Source organism: Tetranychus urticae, chromosome 1 (assembly GCF_039701765.1).
Source record: "Tetranychus urticae isolate SD_2017Ah chromosome 1, NJAU_TeUrti_SD_1.0, whole genome shotgun sequence".
Taxonomy (NCBI): Eukaryota; Metazoa; Arthropoda; class Arachnida; order Trombidiformes; family Tetranychidae; genus Tetranychus; species Tetranychus urticae.
The window spans coordinates 14,780,629-14,799,159 of record NC_142958.1 but is presented as its reverse complement, the minus strand read 5'-3'; the positions used below and the strand labels follow the sequence as shown (position 1 = coordinate 14,799,159).

General features: G+C 31.1%; 1 protein-coding gene and 2 long non-coding RNA genes across 6 annotated transcripts; 1 reads left to right on the top strand and 2 right to left on the bottom strand.

The window, feature by feature from the left end:
- Window positions 1-390: 390 nt before the first annotated feature.
- LOC107367789 (uncharacterized) lies at window positions 391-1,993 on the bottom strand. Its single transcript, XR_016198825.1, has 3 exons — window positions 1,648-1,993; window positions 1,208-1,510; window positions 391-1,113 (listed from the first exon to the last, which is right to left on the bottom strand). It is a non-coding gene; the product is annotated as an uncharacterized LOC107367789 (long non-coding RNA).
- Window positions 1,994-3,531: 1,538 nt separating this feature from the next.
- On the bottom strand, window positions 3,532-7,423 carry LOC107367718 (uncharacterized). Of its 2 annotated transcripts, XR_003083307.2 has the most exons (5): window positions 6,995-7,423; window positions 6,228-6,928; window positions 5,631-6,157; window positions 4,846-5,337; window positions 3,532-4,708 (listed from the first exon to the last, which is right to left on the bottom strand). It is a non-coding gene; the product is annotated as an uncharacterized LOC107367718 (long non-coding RNA). The 2 variants fall into 2 exon arrangements; XR_001569957.3 differs by having other exon boundaries at window positions 4,656-5,337.
- LOC107367717 (uncharacterized) lies at window positions 6,379-18,102 on the top strand. Of its 3 annotated transcripts, XM_089266605.1 has the most exons (7): window positions 7,482-10,869; window positions 10,977-12,194; window positions 12,639-13,289; window positions 15,103-15,335; window positions 16,497-16,648; window positions 16,712-16,858; window positions 16,933-18,102. In XM_089266605.1, exons 3-7 carry the CDS (start codon window positions 12,804-12,806, stop codon window positions 17,346-17,348), a joined length of 1,434 nt encoding a protein of 477 aa, XP_089122731.1. In that variant the 5' UTR covers window positions 7,482-10,869; window positions 10,977-12,194; window positions 12,639-12,803; the 3' UTR covers window positions 17,349-18,102. The 3 variants fall into 3 exon arrangements, with proteins under 3 accessions (XP_015790957.2, XP_089122731.1, XP_025017763.2); XM_015935471.3 differs by lacking the exons at window positions 7,482-10,869; window positions 10,977-12,194 and adding an exon at window positions 6,379-6,519; XM_025161995.2 differs by lacking the exon at window positions 10,977-12,194 and having other exon boundaries at window positions 7,495-8,183.
- Window positions 18,103-18,531: the final 429 nt, after the last annotated feature.

The window sequence follows — 18,531 nt, the reverse complement described above, 5'->3', positions numbered from 1 at the left end:
TGTATTTATTTATTAAATTTCACTATTTTATATTAATAAAGGTGAATTTGGAGTTTAGTTTAATCCTAACAATTAGATTGAACGGATTGAAAATAGTATCAACTATAAAATAGATTGCTTTGATAATAGATTTCTCTTGCCATTTTATTTCAATTTGTCTCATCAGACTTTTTTTTAATCAATATATGAACACGAAATTCGCACTTTCTGATCAAAAATCAATGCAAAAATGTAATCAAAACTCACCAATAATGAAATATTCAGATAAACATCGATTCTATAGTTTTTCTGTCGGATAGGCACATTTAAACTCAAACTTGGTCAATATTGTTTTCAAATAACTTATTATTTTGCATCAATAATCAAATCAAATTTGACGGTTATGCATGATTTTAAACCTTACGAAACCTTAATTTAATCACAATGTAATGGTAAGTACATCGTAATATCCAGATTATGGCTTAACTGGTTTAGTGATCAATTGTCATTAACCAGACTAGATTGAGATCCGGATTCGAAATCAATGTTGGTCTTAATGGGTAGTTCAACTAATTTGGAATCAACATTATCATCAGTAACCTAATTGATCAACAAGATTCAGGCCAATGTCATTGTTTGTTTATTTTCATCCATTTTCATCTATTTTTTCTTGACTTCTTTCCTTCTTTTAACCACCACCATCATCATCATCGTCTGAACTGTTTCAATTGACTAGTTTAATGTAAACAGCAATGATTGGTGAAAAGGTTGGACCCAAAAAAAAGAGTTAAGATTGTTTAAACTTGCAAGTTGATAATAGTTGCAAACAGGATTAACAATGATGACACCAGCAATCATGAAAAAAAGATGATATTAATATGATGTTGGGATAGAGTACTCGACTCATTTTTTGTCAACAAGATGAACAACAATATTTCTTGACTTGACATCCCTTTGATATCCTTGATCAGGTAGAGAACAATATTGTCCAATTTGATATTCGATCATCAAGATCAACAATAGATGAACCTGATCCAAAAATTGAGATGTTGATGGCTGCTGAGTCTCCATTGTGATAATGATAATGATGAAACATCATGATGATAGTCCTGGTAAAGATGATGATGTGTTACTCTGAAGATGAGAAAGCCAAAAAGACCAAATAATGATGAGAATATAAGACTAATTTATGTTTTGATGAGCAAGATGTAATTGTTAGTTTACTTACTATTAAGCTAATAATAATTTGTATTATTTATGTCATTAATGGTAATCGAAGACGCTTCAAGAAGTAACCTTAAATTACTATACTTATGGATAGCCAAAGCATGGAATCAAGTGTAATTTCAAGATAATTGCGCTTTCTAGCAATACTCTTAATCAGATTAGCTGTGAATCCATTGATAACGTGATTGAATCCTTTGAATGAAGGCTAACCATCATCCGATTAAGGCCAAAGGTTATGGTGACGAAAATGATAAAGGTTATCGCATAAAAAGCACTTTGATAGGGTTTGTTTACAGTAAAAATCCTGCAAAAGAAGAAGAGTGAGAGAGAGAAAAACAAGAACCAATGAAGATATAAATAAAAGGAAGCAATATAAGGTAAGGTTGATGGTGAAGGAGGATAATCAGGATGATAATGAAGATGAAGAAGAACTTTGTTAACCAGAAAAGAACAATGAGAAATCCAAAAAGAAGACTAAATTGGGAATCAATTGATTAACGGTTGAGGTCAGCGTGTGTATGTTTATGTGAGTGTTTCAGCTTGTTTGTTTATTTTTATGTTCTGGTCCTTTCCAGATTCCAATCCTTGGTGGTCAATCACAATTTAAATTTTAACATTCATTTATAAGCTATATAATTTAAATGAAGATACAACAATCAGGTAAACACCAACAACAGAAAAAAATAGTCTAACAGGTTAACTAAAGCTGTTTATTTTATCCAAAGCGTATCCGCCGAGATTAAGCCTTTGTATGGCTTAGTGGCTTAAAGACAACCCCTGATTAACCTGCACCTGAATATTGAAAGTTAATATCGAGTTAATATTGAAAAGTCAATCACATTAACTTAATATTGTATCAATGATATATCAAATATTGATCAAATAACAAATTGAGTTGATGATAAATAAATTAAATCAAGAAATTTAAAAAAATAAAAGCTCGAAATTTGAATCTCTTGAAATATCTTTAAACTGCAATCTGTTCAATGCAGCTTGGCTTATCGTTGAATCTTTCATAAAATAACAAACATTATTGTGTTATAAATATAATAATATTAAATTAATATTAACAGTTAGTTGATAACAAATTAAAATATAATGAAATAAATTAAAAACTAATAAAAGTGTAAAGAAAGTTTTAAGGTAAACTTGATGCTATTACTGGGTTTCATTGTTTTTAATCATATGACTAGATTTTACTTTTCATCTTTTAATGAAAAAAAGGAAAAGTCAATTGAATTACAATTTTTTGGTTAAAATTAAATTATGATCACGAATCACAGTTATTATAATCACAATGATTAGTATTGTTGTTCATACATTTATCGGTCTATGTCATGAATATACAAACACCATGAGATGAAAGTCAAATGGCAAGGAAAACCTGATCAAGTTCAATGCACTTACATCCACATTTACATACTACTTTCATTGTGTCTTATTTGATAAACCTGTCTTCATCTTTTATCCCTTCTTCATCATCCCAATCATCCTAATCTTCATCTCCTTCTTTACCATCATTTTCAGTCTTTTACCTTTCATCATTTCATCTTTTCATCATCAATCTCTTTACATTATTCATTTTGCAATTGAAACATGAGCAGATATTTTTACAATTTTATGATTCTACTTTTTAATTGCACCACGATTTTAAATAAAATCAATATTAATCATTTATGGATTTCACTCAACTTTAACAATTCACTGACCAGTGAAAATAGTTATCAAATAAGACTAAATCTGAACTATTTTAGTGATCAGAATAAAAAGTAATGATAACACAATAGTGATATATTATAATCTCAATATCTGCTGATCATTAAATAAAGCAATACAGATAAATTGTTCACTTTTTTAGCCATTTTTTTAAAAATCATTTTTCAGTCCATTTATATCAATCTGCTGATGATGATATTATAAAGGTAATCAATTCATTTCCTCAATTAGATCATCATGTAATCACAATCATAATCCATTTGCTTTGAGAATTTTTCTGATCTTCTTCACCACCTGCTTTCTCAGGGTTTTCAGAATAATCAAAAGTTTCAGATTGTTTTAGGTTTGATTTGTTCAATTGATCCAGTGAGGATTAATTCACTCAACTTGGATGGTAAATGATTGAAAAGAGGTGAAAAGTGAAAGTTAACAACAGCTTTAACGATAAAATTAACTGTTGATTGTGTGTTGTTACCATCAGAATTCATCTCTCATTATCAGTTTCATTGAGATTTCCCATGTAACAACCACTCAAAACCTCAAGTTAAAGTCATGGTTGGTTATAATTCATAATGATTGCTGTCTTAACAAAACCGTGATAAATTTAGACAATTTTGTTTTAATATAAAGTCGAAGCGAGTACAAGTAAATCACACAATAATAATCAAATGAGTTGATTTAGTTTTTTGAAATGATTAGTATGAATAGATCCTGGTCCTGAACGTTGAATAACCTCAATACAAATGGCCTGGTAATCGTACATTTTTATCTCTTTATAAATGCCTTGAGAAACCATTACTTCAAACATGGGATAATCAACTTCACCGTAAAATTTGCCTGTCTCATTGGACCTTTTGGAGCATACAACGAATCCATTATTGTCGACCAAGAAACAGTCAAATGCATCGGTTGAACAGTTAACATTGCAACCCTCGGTTTTACACAATGAAGAGAAATTGAAAAATCTTTCGGCAAACTTGTCATGACGGAATAGTAGACCAACGGCAGCAACTGGAGCAATAGATTTACCTTTGCCCAAAAATATGGCTCTAGAGCCTGTAACATAAGTTGAACCAGGTTTATCTCCTGCATCAAAGGGAACCGAGAAAACAAAGGCTGAAGAATTGAAACGATGAGAATCAACTGCTCTTTGGTAATTCAATAAATAGATGAAATCGGTTAATTTCATTCAACTTGAATAGCACATTGATAAAAAGTGAAAGTCTGTTAGAGCTTTAACGATAAAATTAACACGACTGTTGATTGTGTTATTACCGGTCGGTCAGAGTTGATCATTCATCATCTTTTTCATCGTCATTATCACCATTTTTATCATTGTCTTACATTTTATCCTCTTTTTCCCGATTCAATTCACTTCATTCTTAACCTCTCTTGATCAACATCTCGCAATCATTTCATAAAGAAATTTCATTCACAAATTCAAACCATTTCTTATTTTTAGCAAATTTTGACCAATTATATGAACATAAATATATTTAGATTATTAGGTTCTATCTGGTTTTGATTCAACTCTATTTGCTGACTATTAACACAACGGGCGGTTCAGATAATGATAATGATGATGCTTAAGCTAATGCCGATTCCGAAGATTGATAAAATATGGTTTTAACTCTTTGATTGTTAAATATAAATATCCTTTCCATCCTCGTCTTCCTAATTTACCGGTGATAAGTGATCAATTGAATAAAAAGATTGACCGTAAATTAAGGTGATAATTTCAATTCTTGTATGGACTAGACTTTTCAATTTCAGGAGTTGGAGTTAGCTGTAAGTAAAAGATATTAAAGATGTCAATCTAAATAGCAATTTAATTTGACTTTGGTTGAAAGCTAAATCGCAAGTGAACATGTAATAAGCTTGAAACGGTAACATTTGTTTTAATGATTGTGATTAAATACTTACTGAATCAGATTGCATCAACTACTGTAAATCAAGAGGATTATTTTTCAACAACTCATCTAAACTTGTTAACTTATTATTATTGAATTAACCTTTTTCATCAACTTTTTTATATCATAACGATGATGCGAAAATGTTGAACTAATGGGTAAAAAAGCTGAGCTAATTGAATGGCAAAGCATAGAGGATAAGTTATATAAGGAAAAATGTATCAAACGTATCAATGTTTAACTAATTGAATAAATTTTTTTCCTGTTGTCAGTCCAATTTGGAATGGTTAAAAAATAGAAAAGAAAATAAACAATCGAGGAAAAAGTTCTTTTTTTCATTTCTCCCGTTCTCTTCTTAGCCTGGATAATCATGTCATAATTTATCATCATCACCCTTTCCCAACTCGCCATCATTTTGGTGCGGGATATCAGGTACATTGATAAATTTATGCAAACTTCAACTTGGACAAATTTGTATATTTGCAGGTAAATCAGAGGAATAAGGCTGGAAATGAAGAAATAGTTAAAATAAAATCATTAAAGTCTACTCTGAGTGAAGGATGATGGAACATCAGAAAGGGAAAGGAAACTCATGATGAGAAAAGATGATGAAAAACGTGATAAGTTGGATTAAAGAAGCAAGAAGAGAGAGAAAGAGAGAGAGAAATGAAGAGAAGAGGATTGAAATGATAATGGATTGTAGGGATGAAAATGATGGAGAGAAGGGAGGAAAACAAAAAGGAAGATGAGGGTGGGAAAAGAGGTTTTCAAACCGGGATAGAGAAGAGATGGACTTACCTCTTTGGATATGGAATGTAGCACAAAACTAAAGAAAGTGGTTAAACTCATCTCTTTTTTTTGTTCATCTTCATCTTCATCTGTTGGGGGAGGATGTCTCTTTTAAGGATCCTGTAAGATCGACACTAAAGCCATCCAGTAATCTTCCTATAGATCACATGTTCCCTCATTGGTTAGTTGAGTGTCGATTGTCTCATGAATTAAACTGATTGTTACTTTCATTGTTGCCTGTTGATCGTCAAAAAGGTACGTAGTTTGATAATCATACAAAAAAAAATCAGAACAGGTATCGTTATTGAATATAGGGCTGAGATATAAAATGGTATGTTAAGCCATTGACCACCTTTACTTCATCATTTGACAATCGCTCGGTAAAGTTGAATAAATTGTTTAACTTGTGTAGATGTTGGTTTTAGTCAAGTTAACGTGTTTCCCAATTCAATTCAATTTAGTGAAGAAATGAAAGTCTCACCGTAAACAACATACGAAGGATTACGGTAGTTTTAGTTAACTCCAAGTTTTTTACCCTGCAAGAGAAGATAGAAAATCGTCAATTTTTTGAAAACAAAACAACAATGATTGAGTAACATTACTTACTTTGTGTCTCCATCATAGGTTTACATCTACACTTGTTGGATCCATTTACAGTGGTAATTTCAACTGGTCTTATCATCTCATCTCAACAATATCATCAGTGAATTTCAATTGTGTTAACATTTCGGTTAAACTTCACAAAGATAAGGAAAATTGGTGGACCAACAAAACCAAAACGTAATCTGTCAACACATTTGTTTCCAACTTTCTTCCATTGGATATCAGTTTTGGTATTTTTTGTTTTCCTGGCGACTCTTAATTGAAAATTAATTGCTCAAAAACAATCATGGTTCTGGTAAGCTTTACTTTTTAAATCTTTTTAAACTTTCTTTCCATGTTTGCCATCTCATCCTTATTCCCGTGAAAGTCTTCTTGTTAGTTTTTTGCAACTGAAATTGAGCGGGTTAAATTACTTCTTGATTACTGCTGTTTATTCTCATGTTGCATGTGTTTCATTAGAAACATTAAATTTTTTTCCTTTTCGCCTTTCTTCATAGACAGAAGTTGATAAACTGCTTTAAGTGACTAGAATTAGTGCCCAAAATCATCCCATTCAAGCCATTGATCAAATTTCCTGGTTAACTAGGTAAAGATCCATGTAAAGATGCTCCAATTTAACCATCAACATTCACTGTTTCAATTGACTATTTTAATGAAAAATTTTTTCGTGGATAGTTTCAAATCAAATAAGTAAATTTTTAAATCTGTAAAGAAACATTTTGTCAAAATGATAGTATGATTTATAACATTCAATACATTTAGCATCTTACCGGAATAACAGCTACACTTGTAACAAGTTTCAAGTTGAATTGCATGAAATCCACATTAGTATTCCAAGCTCCATGTGCTCGTAAAAAACTATTCACAATCTTTATAAAAAATAAGTATTAATTTACAGCTTCACTTGAGTTTATCCGACATTTTAACGAAAAATAAAACAACATTACAAATTGATTAGATGATAGAAATTTGTTTTAAGCCTCGAAAACATGTTGTAAACTTTAGCTAACGAATTCGGCTGATAGGGATCATTAAAAAATTTCTAACAGAAAGCTGATCAATTAAGATTTTAAATTATCAATTAAGTTGGATAATTAGCTGTACATTACTATTTAAATATATTAGCAAATATCTGCTAATTAAAAATTATCATCATTTAAAGTTACAAATCATTTAACAAGAATCTTAATTCAAAAAATTAACAAACAAAATGAATGAGCGTGTGATTTCGGCGTGGCTTCAATTTATTGGCTGAAAATTTTATAATTTCTCGTTTGGCTTGTCTTATGATTTTGAATCGCTTTCTGTCTCTGTTAACTTTCATTTCAAATTGCTTACTAACGGTGTTAACTTATTTTCAAGTTTTTTGACATTTACATCATTATTCAAAAGCTTAGTTCAAGTGTCATTTTATTAATTCTTGTAATGGTTACCATGCTTGGTTAAAATTACGGTGTTTACTTCTTTCTGTTGCCTTTTCTTCACAAGTCTTCTTATGCTTGAAAAGGCTTTTTACTGTTATTCAAAAGACAATACTAGGGTGTCAAAATGGTTACCATGATTTCTCTATTATCATCATTGTTAACCAATATCATCCTAATGGTTATTATTATCAACATGATTATGGTGAAAAGAAGGCTAGGTAAAAGTTGAATGACCCTTTGCCATCTTAACCTATTCAAGTTTTGAAATTGAAATTGACCATATAATATGAAACAATTGGAATGAAAATTTTTTTAGAGGCAAACCTTCGACTTGAAACATCACCGTGTTTTTGCCTGTCAATTGGATGGAAATTTAATGTGAAATTGGATCGAAACAAGAAATTGTATGTTACCAGTTGAAACCATCTAATTTATGTATACCTTTGGAAGATGAAATATTTCAATCAATTCATCATGTCATTAATCAACTTTTCAGTGGCTAACTAATCAACTGGCAACAAGTTATTATAATATGGTAATTATTTTACTCGTTATCACCTAATAGCAACATAATGATACTCATTTCACCATTACTTCGATAAGTATCCTGTTGATATTTCTGAAGAAACAGAAATATTCCTCTTTAAATAATGGGTTATGTGATGTTGAAAACAAGCAAAAAAGCGGAGTAATTGTGCAGATGATGATGGCCTTAGAGGATAAAGATATTGATTATGGTTTCTATTTTTTGGTGGAAATTAAAGACCAATTTGTAAGATAATCAAAAAAAGGGAAAATGCCTCCAGTTGATTTGATTGGTTTGTTTATTTGGTGGATTCGTTGGCTTATTTTGTTTGTTTTCGTTTGAGATGACGGTCAAGATTATTGGCTTGAAGGAGTTCAAGAAATAAATCAGCTCATCACGGTTCCCTAATCACTAATTATTTGGTTCAAATAGTTTTTCTATTTTTTTTCGCCATCCTCATATTCGCCTTTACAGTTCAATTTAAAATTTTCAGATTAGCACCAGGATGTTTTATCTGTTGTCTTCAATCAACCATCATCATGCTCATAATCACCACCAAAAACAACAACAACCTCATCATGGATAATCGTAACGAGCTTCAATCCCGTATTTCGCCATATACCAACCAAAACCCAATGGAAACAGATAAACGGTAGAAGAAGAGGAAGCTCAAAATGATGAAAATGAACAAATTGGAAAAGAATGATGAAGATAAAGAAGGAATCACTCGTCATGATCATCAAGTCAATAATCAAGCCTAAGATTTAACTTATGGTATGCAGCAAAAAGGAAACATAACCCATTAACCGACCAGGATAAAGGAAAGAGAAAGTCTATTAAATGCTCAAGTCATTAATATCATCAACGTTTACATTTAAATTGTTTACCTTTTTTCCATTTCTCTTTTTACCAAATATTATCATACATTTTATATTATTTTAATGAATGATTGTAGCTACTTTGGGAAGTTGGTTCATCTTCACAAAAAGAGGATGGAAATTATTTCTCTCTTCTGGACAACAACCAGATTGCTGGTTTACAAATAACTTACCCTAAATTAGCCCATGTTCATCTCTCTCTTTCCCTCTCCTCTTCCTCATCCTCCTCCATCACCATCTTCATACTCACGCTTTCCACTTTATCTCAATGTTCACTTAGCCATCTGAACAGTGTGTAGTTAAGATTCTGAATTTATCTTTTCTTTAATTTCTAAACTTAATCCTAAATACAATTCCGCTTACTTTCACTAACAACTCGAGATTAGTCCATGAATCTCATGAACTATCAACTTACATATTTAAATCTCGTTCTCGTTCAACTCAACTTTGAGTTTAAATTTTCACCATTTTCCTCGTCTATTCTCAGCCCTTTCAACATTAACATCATCTTCACCGTCTAAACCGTTACTAGTTGATCTTTATTTGACATAAATAAGAGACTTTGAAAGACAAGCGAATTTATTCTTTAGCCTCAGGGTAATCACTTATTATTATTGTTAGCATTATTGAAGACTTCACAGTAATCCATTCAAGTTAACATCATGTTAATCTCATTTTTTCTCACTTCTCATCGCTATTTACAGACAAACAGATTGTATTATAAATATACAAAAAAACGTTCATCATTAATCTTAGCTCATTCATTTCTTTTCCTGACTTTCCAATTCATAATCACTGATTGTTATTGTGAAACTGAGAGGCTAAATATTAATTACTATTGAAATTTATTCTAACCATGCATAAGCTCAATATTCCATGATTAATTGTAAATTGTAATTGAAAAAAAAAGCAAATCTTGAAAGTGAACAATTATAACAATCAAATTGTGCTTTAAATTTCAAGTTTACTTTTAAATGTGAAACAATAACTGAAAATTGTTTCAGCATTTAGATAGCAATCAAACAAGAAAAATAATTTCAATCAATTTGAATCAGCATATTGATTGTTCAATACAGGAATCAGTGACGAGAAAATTGAAAATATTGAAAGGAAGAGCAAAAAATTGTTCATCTTTCATCAATGATATTTAATTAAGAAAAAGGAAACAATCAGTTTTGATTATAATGATAGCGATAATGATGATGATGGTGAAAATGATGATAATAATAGTGATGATGATAATAATAAAGTAAGTGAAAAATGATAATAACAAATGGCGAATGAAGAATGAAAAATAAAAGTCTTTTGTATGTTGGTTACCATTAAAGGTTATTAAATGGTAAAATTACATCTGTGATGTTCATTAGTTGATTCTTGACGTTAAGTTGTTAAAAATAACGCTCAACAATTAAAAGCTCAACAATTTGTTTTTCATTCTCTCATCTTTTTTACCTCATGAAAACCTTTATTTCCTGATGATCAAATCTTCCTCCACCTTTAACCTGCTCTTCACCATCACCTTAACTCTTGCTTTCAAACCTTTTTCCCATTCCAATCCCTTCATTCCTGGTCATCCATGGATGATCTCAATGTGTGTTTTGTTTGCTTGTTGATTCAACAATTGAAAACATGAATTCACTCTCATTGAATGGTTAAAATTATAATACATATATAATGATAAAGATGAAACCAAGAGCAATACAATTGGCAAGAATGGTCAAGAATGGAGCAACAATTATTTGAACAACAATAACCATAATAATAGGAATGCTGATAAACATAATGATGATAACACTGATAATGAGGATAATAAATAGGTAAGAGTAAATAATAGCGAATGATATTTAACTATCCAACTATGAAACGGTCAACATTGTGTGAATCGGACAATAACATGACTTTCTCTTTCTCCTCTTACCCTTAGTGATTGATTTTAATTGGCCATTTTTAATGTTTAAATTTACTTTATTATCTGTGGACAATTAATGGATGCCATTTTTGTGGAGCAAAACTGAAAAAAGGAATCTCAAGTGAAATGACCAGCAAAACTGTTGACCCTTCAGGAGCGTATCAAAAGTGAATTGAAGATGAAAAGACAATCAAATCTATTCTCATGTATATCAGCTTTGGTTGAGCTTAATGAAAATCATGAAAAGATGATGATAATGGGATGCTGATGGATCAAAAAGAAGTCTAATACAAGAAGAAGATGGAAACAATATTGAAACCAGATTATTGTCCCTTGAAACCATTCAATCTTTACCTGTTTTCACCTTCTTTTTTCAATCAACAATTATATAACCTTAAATACTCTTGACAACCTCGATAATCAATCATTTTTGCACTCTCAATTGTTGATTGTTTATCTTTATTCTTTCCACCATCTTTAACCATCGTCTTCCAATAATGGTTCAATAGTTGAAGATGCTCATGTTGATGCTACTGTCGGTCCTGATGCTCAGTTTGATGCTGATGTTTCATGCTTAAAGCCATGTTTACCGTTTTAATACAATTACTTGGTTTGACTTTTTTCTTATCTCTTCTCGCTTTGTATATCAATCTTTGTGTTGATTTTTTGGTGACAGACAGCAATAATAACAAAGGATTTTGAATTCAATGAATGGACTAAAAGAGAGGAACAATTGGAAAACAAATGATGTTGAACCATTTGACGGACTTGAGTACAAAAAAAGAGATGCACTTGAAAGTACAAAGTTGATAGTTAACCAACCTTGGAAAGGACGAAAGACTGGATTCAGACAATTGACAATCAAAATATATTGAACAGATTCGATTGGGTCATCGATGATTATCATTAAATTCAATGTAAACACTCTAATCCAGATTAGTCCAAGATGATGAATGGCTCCAGGTCAACCAAGTAATCAAACATAAAGGCAAAATAACAATAAAGACACAAGATGATGAGATGACCAAGAAAGTGTTTATTTGCCAAAAAATAGATTTATCAATTATTTTTGGTAATGAAAAAGAGATGAGCAAATGAATAACAAAATCAGCAATTTGGGACAATCATCAGTGTAATGATGAAAACATCTGATCAAATTAATTGATTTCAAGATTGCTTCTCAAGCAAAAAAAAATAGTGACCAAAATGGGTCTTATTTGGTGATGCGTTTGGGTGATAATCAGTGTTTTTAAAAGATTTCAGCTTCTTTTCATCTCTTTCCCCTGTTTCATCTTCAACTATTTCAATCTAATTTTATTAATTGTTGATCATTGTCATCATTGTTTGGGTGAATTGAATCAAGAAAAAAAAGTAAATTTGTTTTGATGCTTCATTGGCTATTTTTTCAATTTGCTTCTCACCCAAACACAACTTGGTTAATATTTATTTAAGAAAATAATTGATTTCATTTTTTTAAACTCAACGACGGATTCAATTAAATCAGAATCAAACTCATATAATAATGAGATTAATTTAACCTCAAGTTACCTCAATTCATCGACAAAAACCGTGATTAGCTTCTCATATTGATTTCAGCTTCAATTGGCAAACCCAAAAAAAACTGACAACAAATTCAAAAATCTAATTAATTAACCTTTTCTTTCTCTTCCCTTACAGTTACAATTTTTGATAGCCTTTTGTTTACCATTGATAAGTCTTGGTTCCATTGATGAATCAACCGACATTAACAAAAGTAAAAAGATTCAAATAGTCTACATAAAAGTCCCATTGGTGACCAATAAACTGCGTAACAATCAAAATGGAAATTCTGGAAACAATTTGATGAACGAGCAACCAAACGGAGATAAATCAAGTTACTCGATGAGCCAAGGTAATTCGGGTAACTCTGGTAAAGCCTACATGAGCAACTCTGGTTACAATGGTCCACCTCAAACTGGCTCTGGTTTCATTCCCAATTATGATTATCCTTCAAGTGGCTTAAACAATCAAGGTTCATCATCTTACACTCAATCAGGTTCATTTAGCCCATACACGTCCAGTTCAAACAGCTATAATGATGTCTCAGGAAACAACAAGAAACCTTTATTCAGCAGTTCATCATCACCTTCATACGACCAATCCTTACCTCATCCCAATTCAATTGTTTCCCCATCAGCTGATTCCCAAAAACAACACAAGCCAGCCTTTCCCTTTCCCCTTAATCTCAATGGTCCATCCAACTCTGGCTACTCAGGGCGAGGAATCAACATCAACAATGGTCAAACTCGACCCACAGGATTCCAAGGGTTTGATAAAAACTTCAACCAGGTAAATCAACAAACATTTAACTTATCAAAAAAAACCCTAAAAATCTTGATTCTTTTCATAAAATGAAAACCAATTTCTCAACATTTAAAAACCAACAATTCAATTAACTCATAACAAGTTAATAGCTTTCAGTTGATTGTCAGGATAAACCAAAAGGCTGATATATTTATCAACATTTATTGTTGATATTTTCATGAGTCAACAATTTTGCTTTCAATTTTGCTTCATTTTTTATCTTCAAATTATGTTTTCATTGAGTTTTTAAAGCTAAAGTAATTGTTAACCATTATTGCCTTCAGGGAAACATTCACAGATGATGATATCGTTATTGAAATTATCAACTGTTTCAGTTAATGAAGATTGATTTGATTTAGTTTAACATTGTAAACAATTTATTTAACGTGATAATCAGCATCTTAAATAGCTACTTAAAGCTTGTATAAAAATGGTTACATTTTTTACACAAAACCCAAAAACCAGAGTCAAAGAGAGCAAACCAGATTGAGCTTATTGTAACGCTAAATTGAAATTTGGTTACAATTAGCAGAAAGAAGTAAATTAATGTTATTATAAATGTTTACAAGCATCACAATTAAAGGTTAAACTGTTTACCTTAATTAGTAAATCAGTGATAATCTACTGTAAATTGATCAACGCAACAAAAATTGAGTTATTTAATTAACATGAAGTAGTTTTTGTTTTCCATTCAATTTTGAACACTTTCCTTCATCCAATCTAATTTAATCACAATTTGGCAAACAGTTAGTGAACAAATTGCGTGTTTCCATGTTACTTATTCATCACGCAATTAACAATCAACATTATCGTCTGCAATTTATATTTTCCTGGACAATCAAATGAAACCAAGAGTTGAAAGATTGAGAAAAAGTAAATTAAAACTGAAAATACAAGGAAAAGAAATGTTTCAATTTGATTCTTCAAATATCTTTGATCGTAACAATTGCCTTTGATTGATACCTTTTTAATGATTTACCGATGAAATGATTTACAGTTAACAATGATGCTTCTTCCGACTATTTAAATTTTATCATCATCATCTTAATCATCATCATATCATTTATTTTGATCAACAATTATGCTTCATTGTGATGCATTTTAACAATCAAAATAAGAAAATCCTTTCTGCTATTAATAATAACCAAAATAGTGTTCGGACAAAAGTTGAACAACAAGATTTTACATGAAAAAACAGATTGAGTGTAAAAAAAGCTTTCCATTTGTTATTTAGTAAATTATCATTACAATTAGCATCTTTTGTTGTTGATTTGATAAAATTGAAACATAATTGTGCCCAAAATGGTTCCTTTTTGGTACCAAACCAGCAACAATGGCAAGTCAATTTGTCCAGTAAACTTGCCCATTTTGAATGGTCAATTTTGCTGTTAAACACCAGTGACAACTCATTGTAACAATTTTTGCTTTTCAACCCAAAACCAGACTGAAAATTAATTAATTTGATTCTCTATTTAGACCAAGATCAGGTGAATCTTTTCATGTTTTCCTGATTGCTATTTTCAAATATGATGACAACTTGTTGACAATTGAGAGTAACATGGGAAAAACATGATTATTTACATGATGATTATGTTGTAAATGATTGATGACAAGATGACTGTCAACTTGATTGTTATTCAAATTGAACCATCTTTACTCTTTCTCATCATTTGTCATAATCAGTAATTGTGGTTGTCCTAAATGACTAACTTGAAATATATTTACTTACAATCAACTCTGAATATTGAGTGAAATTTTTGAAATGAAATTAATTTATCTCTTTACCTTGTCTCTTTAGGATCAACGATTCAACCAAGGACCAATCAACTTAAACACCAACCAACATAACAACAATAACAATCATGTTAATACCAATAATATGAACAATCCGTCCGGCAATGCAAATTTCGCCTTCAATTATGGCAACAATTACGATAAAGGTCAACCCTTTAATGGTCCATCACTACCTTTAGGATTAATGGGATCATCCAATGGCTTTATGAGCAACTTGAAACCTTCCGATGGACTTGGGTATGTCTGGTTCATTGAGAGACAACGGTTGAACAATGACAGTCAATTGGGTCAAAATTGAATTAATTTTGCCATTTGTAAAGCGTCTTAAAGATTGAACTTGAAAATTTGGTTAATTGTTGGGGAATCAAGCCTTTATTTAAGTGAATGATTTATAAATAGTAAAAGTTGAAAAATCAAATTAACTTTCAATAGTAAACTTGTGATGCTTTTGTAAACACAACCATTCACTATTGACCTTTACAATAATAGTAATGTCAAGTAATCAATTGATTGTCTATCCTTTCATCTTTGTTTCCCCAAATTGATTGCTTGATCAGGGTTGAGTCCTTTTCAATTGACCACTATTTTAATCAAGGGTTAATCAAATGGAGTGATTGAATTAGATAAATATTGACCTCGATTGTTAACCATTTTAAAAATGGTTTAACATGTCTTCAAATCTTCCGGTCTTACATGAGATAATATCAATAGTCATGATAAGAAGATGAAGAATGGTTAAATCGGGTAAATTATGATGATGTGAATATTGATGATCAGGTTTGGAATGGGATTACAATTGTATTTATTGATGTTGCTGTTTAATTTTGATTACAATGGGTTAAACTACACTTTCGATTGTTATTCATCCAAGTTAACCTGTTAACCAGCAGATCTTACAGTCTTACCCATTTTCAGGTCGATCTATTGTTATTTCAAGTTCCCAATTGTTTCCTTAAATAAAACCTCAGGTCAATCATCATTGATTATCAACATTTAGCCTTTAACTTTCCTCTTTTCATCTTCCAATCTTCCAATCTTCTTCATCTGCATTTTCATTCCAAGTTCACAGTTTTTTTTCATCTTATTGCTACATCATTTACCTTTTGTCTCAATCCTTTTTCTAGGTTAGTTGAATTGCTTTTTTAGATTCTTTCATTTTCATTGATTGAAAACTGATTCATCATCAGACTTCTCATCCTTAACGAGATAACCAATTGATTGGTAAAACAATCGTTAAACGAAACATTCGCTAACAATCCAATTATCTTGTCGACTAGCCATTCATTGTACCAACCCTTGTTAAACAATTTTACAAGTTAACACTTAAACTTGCCCAACAATTTCTAATTATTTTTTTCCTTTATTTTTATTTTTGTAATTGCAATTAAACCTAACCAGTAATTCAAATGGATTGATTAAACCAATGGGATCCACAGGAAAATTGATGAAACCAGGAAATCTTGATGATGGTTTAGGTTCAGCTTACGGTGCAGCCTCAACCGACCCATTGCCTTATGGTTCCAATGAAGCTGGTGATCCAATGGGTCCAAGTAATTAACCTAAAATTATTAAATTTTATTCCCTATTTTAACTATATTATTACCTCTTGACAGGTTACAACCCAAGTGACTTCTTTGGACCCAGTGCGACAAGTGGTCTTGATACAGGTCTTGATGATTTTACCGGTTTCGGTGACATGACATTTGATAATGACGCACTTCTTAACTTTGGAGGAATGCAACCTTTTACTGGTGATTTGGGTAAGTTGATTTTTACCTTAAAAGAGGAAAAAATATTCAAATTGTAATCTTTATTTTTTACCTTTTCATTTTAGGAATGGAAGCAAATAAAAAGAAAAACAAAGGTTATGGTTCATTCATGTCAAGTGCTCTTTCTGGTTTAGGATCATTCGGGTTTCTTTCCGGCGGTGGATCCAGTGGGTCTAATGGACTAACTTCAAATTACAATCCAATGAAAGGAATGGCCGTAGCTATGAGCAATACATTTCCCTCCTTTACGGGACCAAAGCAACAGGTACCAAACCATGGTCAATCTGGCTCAGGCTCTTCATCTGGAGGATCATCTTCTGGTTTTGGAGGAATCCGGACAAGATTAACTAACCTTCTCACTGGAAGGTTACCAAGTTTAAATTTTGCCTCTCTAACGGGCTTAGGTAGTTTAGGTGGTCCTAGTGGTATGACAGGTTTAGGTGGTATGAACAGTGGTTTATTGGGATTATTTGGTCTCTAACCAATTGTTCAATTGTTACAATCAACCTCTAAGATAATCAAAATCAAATTAGTAATTTTCATCTTGTTGCCTTCACTTATTTTTTCCCCAGTAACTTTGTAATTGAGGACCACATTAATTGAACTTCATCAAAAAACAAACCCATCTGTTTGGCTTAATACAAAATCTCATCCACATCAACCTCATTCTCAATTCACTTCATCAGATGTTGATTTTGTCATTGATTTTTAAATGATTGACATTCACCATTGAGATGCAATGGTGACAAATCGTCAGCCATTTTTTTTATTTCCTTTGAAATCATCAAAAAATTTCATCTTTTCATATTGTAAATATATTTTCATTTTCAAGCCTTCATTTTTGTGTTGATAATTGAAATTAAAAGTAATTATCCAAAAAATGGTTTACATTTATCAGTTGTTTCGCGATATTGGAAATAGGTATTATAATGAATTGGTATCAACCAGAATCGACTATTTAGAAGCACAATTAAAGTTAATATTCTGATCTTTCTTTTCAGATTCAAACAATTTACACTCGCACTTTGATTTGGAACTATTCATGAGGGAAACTTCCTCTGACCATATTGATTTATTTCATCGGTTAAGAGCCAAATTTGACATTACTTTGACTGGTCATCAAAAAGTCCGATTGTAATAATCTTTTAAATACAAGCATTTAAGCATAAATTTTATTTTCAGAGCAAACTGTTTTCTGATGTATTCAATTAAACCGAAGCTGAATAGACATTTAATGATACCGACTATTGAAATTTAATTTATATTTTTCTTCTAATAGGCATGTAAATTTCCTACTGATTCAAATAAATCAATGATTAACATGGTTTCAACATTTAATGTCCAACCATAAAGGTTTTTCAGAAGAAACCACTTTACTTGGAAAACGCATCATTAACTTGATTTATAGATTGATAGTCTTGAGGCCAAAAGTCTTGTGGTTGGAGCAAAGATCAAAGCAATAACTAATCACAGAAGCAATTAAAATTCGTGGAAAAGGATATGTCAATAGGAATTGAAGAAATCAAGAAACTGTAAAGATACTTTTTTATGAGCAAAAGTATCTTTCTCAGATTTCTGACCAATTATATACCAGAAAACAGACCAACTAAATGCGTTTTATACTCGTTAATATAAAGAAATCGCATAAACACCAGGTGACCAGC

What these genes read in the sequence shown, in the direction of transcription:
- LOC107367717 (XM_015935471.3), top strand. An exon ending in TGGTGATCCAATGGGTCCAA is followed by an intron (nt 16,649 to 16,711) that starts GTAATTAACCTA and finishes ACCTCTTGACAG; the next exon opens with GTTACAACCCAAGTGACTTC. An exon ending in ACCTTTTACTGGTGATTTGG is followed by an intron (nt 16,859 to 16,932) that starts GTAAGTTGATTT and finishes TTTTCATTTTAG; the next exon opens with GAATGGAAGCAAATAAAAAG.